This window comes from Athene cunicularia (genome assembly GCF_003259725.1).
Source record: "Athene cunicularia isolate RWA chromosome 5 unlocalized genomic scaffold, athCun1 chr5_part1, whole genome shotgun sequence".
In the NCBI taxonomy this organism is placed as follows: Eukaryota; Metazoa; Chordata; class Aves; order Strigiformes; family Strigidae; genus Athene; species Athene cunicularia.
This window is the reverse complement of record NW_020799101.1, coordinates 18,719,910-18,729,203: the sequence shown is the minus strand read 5'-3', so window position 1 is coordinate 18,729,203 and position 9,294 is coordinate 18,719,910. Positions and strand designations below refer to the sequence as shown.

General features: G+C 40.6%; 1 protein-coding gene across 1 annotated transcript; it reads left to right on the top strand.

Moving 5' to 3' along the window:
- The first annotated feature begins 623 nt into the window (after positions 1-623).
- PSMC1 (proteasome 26S subunit, ATPase 1) lies at positions 624-8,997 on the top strand. Its single transcript, XM_026848993.1, has 10 exons — positions 624-693; positions 1,533-1,629; positions 2,044-2,168; positions 2,692-2,877; positions 3,071-3,199; positions 4,091-4,187; positions 4,395-4,584; positions 5,943-6,094; positions 7,776-7,930; positions 8,704-8,997. Exons 3-10 carry the CDS (start codon positions 2,109-2,111, stop codon positions 8,836-8,838), a joined length of 1,104 nt encoding a protein of 367 aa, XP_026704794.1. The 5' UTR covers positions 624-693; positions 1,533-1,629; positions 2,044-2,108; the 3' UTR covers positions 8,839-8,997.
- The last annotated feature ends 297 nt before the right edge of the window (positions 8,998-9,294 follow it).

The following is a 9,294-nucleotide window of genomic DNA, read 5'->3' as shown; positions in this document are numbered from 1 at the left end:
GGGCTCTGCCGGTGGCAGGGCGCGGGGTGGGTCAGCCCGGGCCTTCTTGGGCAGTCCGCCGCCGTCCCGCCGCCATCGCCCGGTGTTCTGCGGAGTCACTGCCGGCACAGGGCCTCTAGGCCGGCTCCAGCGGGGCGAGCGCGGATGGTTAACGCTGGGGCTGGCGACCGCTGGAGGCTCTCGCCTCGTTGCTGCCGTAAGAGTGAAGTGGCTCTGTAGTGGTGGGTCCGCAGGGCATCGCCCCGCGGGGGACAGGTCTCTGCCGACAGCGGTGCCGCTCCGCTCTGCTTGCGGGAGGAGGGGCGGGTGAACTAGCCGATGGGAAAGGGAAGGAGGGTTTTTTGATACGCGATGCATAGTGGTGCTCGTTATTGTGTACTAGCAAGGAATGAGCTAAACTACGATGAAGCCAGACAGTGCAACTCTGTGCAAGTTAAAAACGCACCAGTGTGCACATTCTTCCCTGCCTCATAAGTCCACACCTCTTTATTTGCTGACTTTTGACAATTAATGGGAGTATATTAGTACTTTGTCTAAATACAAAGAAATGCCATAATTTCTCCTATGGAACCGTCCACAGGTGTCAAGATTCACAGTAGTGTATTTATATTTGGATGTTGTGGGTTTTTTTTTTCTTAGGGTCAAAGCCAGAGTGGTGGACATGGTCCTGGTGGTGGCAAGAAGGATGACAAGGTAACTACAACTGTTTTTGCTTACAGGATGAACTACAGGTGTGCCACTACAGAAGCAGGCTGCAATAGGCTTTATTACAGGGTTTTTTTGTTCTTCTACTGAGAATTGCATAAAATTATGCTCTTGGTAGCTTTGATGAAATGTCTTTTCTGGTTGTGCATTGGAGAAAACAGGTTACTGCTCAGAAATAGAAAAGGGGGCTTAACTGTAAAGGAAAACTGAAATTATTTTGCAGTAGTAATTTATTTTTTAAAAGAATAGAACTATAAATCTGGGTTAGGGAAGACTAGTTGCCTTCAAGCTGTCATTGAAGTAACTGGTTTGGGTTTGAAAATGACATCGTACTGTCCTCTGCATGAGGTCTGCACTTCATCTTGTGGACCGTTGGAGGACTTTACACTTCCATCTCCAAGAAAAACTGTGATGTACATGGCAAGATATGTTTAAGATGGCAAACTGAATGTGTGTTACTTGTTGATTAAAATACAACAGAAATGTTCAGATTCAATATTTTCCTCATCCTTTTACGTATGAGTTTTGCTTGTGATTTACTTCAGACTTTAGCCTTCCATGTTCTGTATTCACTGAAAGTTGGCAGAAATAGAAATTTAAAAGAGGGATGTAATCTAAACAGAAGAAATTTCTGAACTTTCTTAAAAACTAAAGATAATATTTCTTTAGGGCTTCTTTTTTTGTATCATAAAGGAGACAATTTTGTTAGGTAGCTAGCCATTCACCTTAAGCTGAGCACGTGCTCAGTCTGTGCGCCTCACATCCATATGGATTTTTTAATTGTTAATATTCTGATTATTTTTATGGAATTCTTTTTTATGAATAAGGATAAGAAGAAAAAATATGAACCTCCAGTTCCAACTAGAGTGGGTAAAAAGAAGAAGAAAACAAAGGGACCAGATGCTGCCAGCAAACTCCCCCTGGGTAAGCATTCTGCCTGCCCCAGCAGGGCTGTGGACTGTCCACTCTGAGCAGTGCAGATCTGTCCTCTCCCCTAGATCAGGCTGTATGTGGGTTGCAAGTGATTAAACAGAAGGCCAAGTGTAATTTTATTTCTAATTAATATAAAAACACAAAATAAGATGATTGTTAGACAAGATGCAGCCCATAAATTCCCAGGTAAGAGAGAAGACAATTTGAAATGAGGGTAAATGCAGGGGAAATACTATTTTTAAAAATATTTTTTACCTGGAATTACAGTGAGACAAGTAAAATAGTGACATGCTCATATCAAAGTTACTGTCAGAAAATAAAGCAGAATTTCTGATAATGAATTAGTGAATAGCTTACCACCATGATAAACTTGGTCTAAAATATTGCAATTCTGCTTTGTTACAGTGACTCCTCACACACAGTGCAGACTCAAATTATTGAAATTGGAGAGAATTAAAGATTACCTCTTAATGGAGGAAGAATTTATCAGAAATCAAGAACAGATGAAACCTTTGGAAGAAAAACAAGAGGTGAGGTTTGAGTGAAGTGTTACTTCTAATATTACAGTAAGTGCTCTAATCTAAACTACTTCATACAAAAGCAATGGAAATAAAATGCCATGGATGTGTAAGTCAATACAAACATAATATGTATATTACAATTCTTCATGAAATCTCAGTTACTGACCAGAAAACAGGATTTTCTTCTGGTGGTTTAATAGTTGTAGTCCAAACATGGGTTACTACAGATGAGGCCACAGTGTTTTTATGGTTTTTAGTGGTCTTGTCAAAGTGCAACTCCTAGATATCCATCAGTAGAGAAAGAGAGAATATTCTAGCTATCCACATCCATATAGTAGTGTTCATAGGATAGGACTAAAATTTATTAGTGAATTTTGTTACTGGCCTATGCTTTTATGACTTCTGGGGCAATGAAATGACAGTAGCAAAGACTGGGTCTGGTATATTTGGTGTGAACGGTTGAGCCAGTGTTGTACAGGATTTTTTTTTGCTTGTGTTCTTGAGTTATTTCTTGGATTCTTCTTCACAACAGGAAGAAAGATCAAAAGTGGACGATCTGAGGGGAACGCCAATGTCTGTGGGTACCTTAGAGGAGATCATTGATGACAACCATGCTATTGTGTCCACATCAGTAGGATCGGAACACTATGTCAGTATTCTGTCTTTTGTGGACAAGGATCTGCTAGAGCCAGGCTGCTCTGTTTTGCTAAATCATAAGGTGAGTTGTTTTTATAAAACGAAGCACAAGTTCTTGTACTGGTTTTAACTGGCCTTTTTTTCTGAGAATCACAGGATTGTAGGGTCTGAGAGCTAATGCTGTTTATTCACCTAAATAGATGGGCATTGGGTTTAAGGCTTGAGCGTGTATAATGCTGCTTGCTTTCTTTGACAACTCTTAATGCTTGAATTAGGTTCATGCTGTGATAGGAGTCCTGATGGATGACACAGACCCTTTAGTTACTGTGATGAAAGTGGAGAAAGCTCCTCAAGAAACATATGCTGACATTGGTGGCCTTGACAACCAGATTCAAGAAATCAAGGTATTCAGTTGTACTAATTGACACCATGAAGTGAGCTAGCAATGTAGCTGTTGTGCTGGGAGCTCAAAAGTGTGACAGCAGGAGCAGCTGCTGTCCATGTAGTGTTCTTTGGTATCTTGCTATAGTGCATTTCTTCGCTTGATTTTGCTAGGCAAACTCATGACTGGCATCTCTGAAGCGGGTAGCATACCCATTCACAAACTGTATGCACAGAAACCATGCACATTCACCATGGAAACAGCAGCACCCTGAGCTCATAAAATCTCTGCTATAACTTAATATTTTGCAACATGTAAAGCTATTGTTGTATGATGAGAGTTAAATTGTAAAAAGTGCATAGGTTGTGATGCCATGCAGTCTAAGGATTTAGTGGCTAGTGTTTTTTGGCTTGCTTTCTGTTTGCATCTGGTTGGTTGGTTTGGGATTTTTTTTTTTTTCCCCTACCAGCAGAGTTCTGTCTGAACCCTGGTAAAACTCAACCCTTTTGCTTTGGGTAGATGTCCAAAATCATAAATGCTCTTAAAATACTGATCTGTAATATCTGGTAACTCATGGTGGAAGGCATCCTTTCATAAGGGGTCCCCCCACCCCAAAGTCCTTCATGAGTGAGTGGGAGTCAGGAGCTTCCAGGGTTCTAAATTCAGCATGATGTATTTAGGTTGCATCCAGGGGGAAGCACTCAACGCTTCTCTTCCATGTGTCAAGTAGAAATAACGTGAAGACCTGTTCAGAGAGTTAGTTGTCTGCCTTAGAACTGGAGGCAACAGAAACATACTTTTCAAAGTCTGTCTTAAAATTGGTTAAGTTCTTTTTGCCTTTGTTACTTTTATTAACACTGTTCTTGAGAACTTCTGTTTTCAAAAACTCAGGTTTGTTTTTCTTGTGCTGCAGGAGTCTGTGGAGCTTCCTCTCACCCATCCTGAATACTACGAAGAGATGGGTATAAAGCCACCCAAGGGAGTCATTCTGTATGGCCCCCCTGGCACAGGTATCTTACAGTACAGTAACAAGTGTGCTGAGCTAACACAAGTCAAGTAAATCATGTTTGCTTAGTATTAAAGCATTGCCAAGTCTGTCACAGATTTTTATATAACTACTTATATGACATTTTTATATGACTGTTTTGTTAAAGCACTTTTTGTCCCCTCCACGCCTCTACAAACTAATTACAGTATTTCTTTCCAACTTAAACCAGGTAAAACTTTACTAGCCAAAGCAGTGGCAAACCAGACTTCAGCAACCTTCCTTCGAGTGGTTGGTTCAGAACTTATACAGAAATATTTGGGTGATGGTCCAAAGCTCGTGCGTGAACTGTTCCGTGTGGCTGAAGAGCATGCTCCGTCCATTGTCTTCATTGATGAAATCGATGCCATTGGCACAAAGAGGTACAGTGTCCGAGCTCCCACCTTACACCTGAGTATTACCAGGGACAGTAAAAGGTTTACTAGAAACACTTTTTTTGCCACTATATTAAGCTTCTTAGCTTTGCTGCCATTTTCATAATACTTGTTTTGATGTAAGCATTTTTAACAAGTAAAACTTCAGGTAATTTCTTTGAAACTAAAATATATCACAACCTCTTCAATCTAAGTGGATGTGACCAGAGACTTAACCTCTGTTCTCTTGCTACCTGGTAGCATCTCTGTGATAGACTGTTTTAAACAGAAAGAGACTCTCTATAAGTATGGTATCCTCTAAGTGCAAATCCAAATATACAGTAATTTGCTTTAGTAATTCAGCAGTAATGCTACTTAATACAGAATACATCCATTTATCATTTGCCTCTCCAGATAGGTGACTAATTACTTATTTGTGTTCTTAGAATATTGTGTGCTAGGTTACAGAGTGGGATGTCATGAAGAAGCACTGCTTGTGCCGCACTAAACTACTGTTCAGCCTGTGTCCAATCTGTATTACTTGGAAAATTCCATAGGCTGGTTGGAACTGTCCAGTACAAATAGTCTTTCAAGTAATCAAGTGTTTTTTCAGTAAATAAAAAGGTGCTCATACATATTACTACACAGCTGCTAGCCTCCAGCTCCAGTATAAGGCAGCTTCTGCCCCATATATTCCAGCATATGTAGAAAGGATTGGGCTATGGTGAAGTGTCTAAAGCACAGAATTCTTTATAAATATTGCATTGCTTCAAACTGTTCCTAAATCTGGGTGAGCTGTTTTGGGTGCAGGTTATCCTGATAGTAGCAAAATGACACAGCTCAGCTACAAAGTGGAGAAATACAGCCACTGGTACCTGTGTTTCAGGAAGAGCAGAGCTAAACCAGGATCCACATTAGTAAGACTAAAGGGCAAGCAGTTACAACTGTATGCATAAGGAGAAACTCTGAGGGGGGAAAAAGAGCGACAAGCTGTATTTTAAGAATTAGGGTTTTTTCCTTTTCTATGTTAATTTGGGGAGGGGAGGGGGATATTTCTAAATACTTAACAAACATGGAAAAAAGATTTCCTTCACACGGTTGCTGTTACTTTCCCCAGCTATAAGAATAGTTCAGTGTCTACTTACCTAGATGTCATAATATGATTCTGAAAACCTGCTCTGTGTTTTCTGCAGGTGAACATTAAATTAAGCACCCATAACAGGGTTGGGGTGTTTTTTTAAAAAAAAAAACACTTCATGCTGAAAAAAACACTTCACGCTGGGTTTTTTTATACGTTTGTGGCAGTTATGTGAAGTATGTTCTTAAATTTGCATGGTGCTTTTACTGACTATACTGTTTTCTTAAAGGTATGACTCAAATTCTGGTGGTGAGAGAGAGATCCAGCGTACAATGCTGGAGCTTCTGAACCAGCTGGATGGGTTTGACTCTCGGGGGGATGTTAAAGTTATCATGGCTACGAACAGAATAGAAACACTGGACCCAGCTTTAATTAGGCCAGGTAAGAGACTTCCTGCTGCATGTGCTTAAGTCACTTTTCTTGTAAAAGGACTTGTCATAACTTGTCAAACAGAGGCTGCTGAAAAGAATACAAGTTACTGCTTTGTCTTTGTTCACCATCTCATCTATGTTGGTGTATCTATTAAATCGGAACCTGTTCACAAGTTTACAAATGGGAGAAAAACCTCTGGAAGAGAAAAAGTTAATTTCTCTTACATAAATAATTTTAATATTCGTCCTTTGTATTAAGATGGAACAGCTGTTTTAAGGCAAGCTGTAGTGCAGCAGCAGCATTTCATTAACATCTCCAGCATCTGGGGAAGGCAGGGCAGTACCACTCCTGCTTCAGACATGACCTTAAGCCTTAACAAAGAGAGCCTGGTTTGGGTGCAAGGAAGCCAGTCTGCTTCCTTACTGACCTGGCACACTGCTGTTGTCTGGGGGATGAGGGAGGGAGGGAGAAATAATATCTTCTGTTGAGCCAAGGCACAAGTAGTATTTTTACTGGCCACTAAAAAGGTACCGAGACATAATATGTGTCTGTGAGAGCAGAAGGTAGAAAGCAACACAGAGATCAAAGGAATAAGCTGAGCCTCCCGTTAGTGTCCTCAGGTAAATCCTAAGTATTGAAGAGGTTGTAAAGATATTCCTTCTAAATAGAGGTGAGAGAGAGAGCAAAGATAGTCTAAGATGAAATTATCAGAGAATTACTCTGAACAGTCACTAGACTGCATGGATCCAAGGAGTTTAGGAAAAAACACTCCACAGTATGAAGTTGTTGAGGTGTGGGTTTTTTTCAGAAAAATCTGTTTTTGTCACCATCTTAGCCTCGCCCCCTCCAAATACAAAACAGTGCTGTTAGAGCACAGTGGAGATACTACTATAACAATAGTAAAAGACAAGCTAAGATGACCTGAAATTGGTTGGAAGGAAACTTCCCAAACCTATCAGGTATCTAAATCACAATTGTTGCTTGAGCAACCAGGGCAGTTCTAGCAGCTTGGCAGACTGATTCACCATTGTGTTTGGCAGTCTGGAATATTGTATGTGGATACTGTAAAACTGAAGAAAACCAGGAGTGATCTGGAGATGGGAGTATCTTTTTAGATTGCTTACTGAAGTTGGAACAATGAGTACCAGAACTTCCAAAGTCCCTACTGACATAAAGGAAATATCTGGTAGGAACTTGCAACAGAACTACTTATGCAAAACATTCCTTCTTCAGTTTGGGGGTTTTTGGGGTGGTTGTTTAGGAGGTTGATTATATCGGTAAGAAGAGTTCTTTGAGTTGTCACAGTGGTTACTTTGTGTGTATGCAACAGAAAATTAAATTTCAGAGCTAAATAATCTTCAGAGTAGAACAAAATATATCACAAAAATATAAATATTTGATTAATGCTTTTCTGTCTTATGACAGATTGGGTTTTTTGTATTTATATGTGACTCAATTAAGGCTTTTCATGTTTCCTGGGTGAGGTGTCTCTTTACCTGCAGTGACACAGACTTTTTCAGCACCAGTAGCTTCTTGTTCATTGCAAAGTCTGATCCCACTTTCTACTGAGACATGACAGATAGTGGTGTGAAGAAACAGTTACTGTCAGCCTAACCTTGAAATGTTCTTTCTGCTGTTTCCAGTAGCTGCATGCAGAAAACCTAAGCCTGCACTTTTTTTTTCCACGCAGGACGTATTGACAGGAAAATAGAGTTCCCTCTACCTGATGAAAAGACCAAGAAACGAATCTTTCAGATTCACACAAGTAGGATGACACTGGCAGATGATGTGACTTTGGATGAGCTGATTATGGCAAAAGATGATCTCAGTGGTGCAGATATTAAGGTCAGTGCATGTCACCACTGTTTATACTTCAAAACACAAATCTCACTTGTACTGCATCCAAATATGTTGTCTGTTGAAACTGTTCTCTAATTATCTGTGGTTACATCACTGAAGAACAGGTGCATGGCTTTAAAACACCTTTCATGAGTGCCACATACACAGCTTTACAAACAGGAGATTTATCAAAATCGTGATTAATGTAGCTTGTGGTGATAACAGCATGTATCTGTTACATTCAGGTAACATTTTAAAAGCAGCAAAGTGGAAATTAGAAGGAGAATGCAGAAACTTGCAGAAACACGCAAAACACCTTAAACATTACTTAAGACAGTGCAGGGTAAGAAGCATTTTTAGGGACTGTTTGAAGAAGATAAAATGCACCTGTAGATTAGGAAGCTTCAGACATAGGCAGTTGGCTTTCCTAACACCAGTGGAGCCACCACACTGATGAACTTAACCAAATGACATTACCACCTCACTGCAGAAGGGTGACACAGTCAGTCTGCTGTTACCAGAGCCACGCAATACTGTTGTTGTGAAGCTGCCTCTGTTGTGGAAGTGTTACTCTGGAGGATGTACTCATCTAGCTTTATCCAGATTGTTTTACATGCTTCAGTGCTACTGAACAGTATCAAACCTGAGAATGTAAATTTTGTTAACACTTCACTTCTGCAAAGTCAGTTGGAGCAATACAAGGATGCTGCTGTCTTCTGAGGTGGGGCTTGAAGGGCTTGCACAGAGACAGCACCTTACTCTTTCTTTCTCTGTTGCAGGCGATTTGTACAGAAGCTGGATTGATGGCTTTGAGGGAACGGCGAATGAAAGTAACAAATGAGGACTTCAAAAAGTCTAAAGAGAACGTTCTCTATAAAAAGCAGGAGGGAACCCCTGAGGGACTGTATCTTTAAGTCATTGGAGACTATCAGGAACTCTTTCTGACAGTCCTGTGTAAACCACAGAGTGTAGCTGATATTTGTTCTTGAAAGGGTTAAATCCTGATGGGTTGTGGTTTTTCAGTCAGTGTAACACTTCATTTCCCAATAAAACATTGATTTGAAGTGAACTGTTTCTGCTGCTTTGCTGAAGCTGTTCAAGAGAAAGTGCCTGTGCCCTGGGGGTGCTGGTCAGGGTGAGCCAAAGCACTGTGCTGGGAGCAGTGTGTGAGCAGCCTCCCGCCTCAGTCCCTCTTGGGCTTGGCATTCTTACAACTACTGTGTGACTGCTGCTGTTCTTTAATTACTCTCCTGTAGCTTTTTAGGGGCTAAGTAACTAGGACAAGAGTCACTTTTGAGAACACTGAGGTTACTAAGTCATAGGTACATTAAGATTAATGAAAAATGTTTTAGAAGTGTACTTATCTCTGT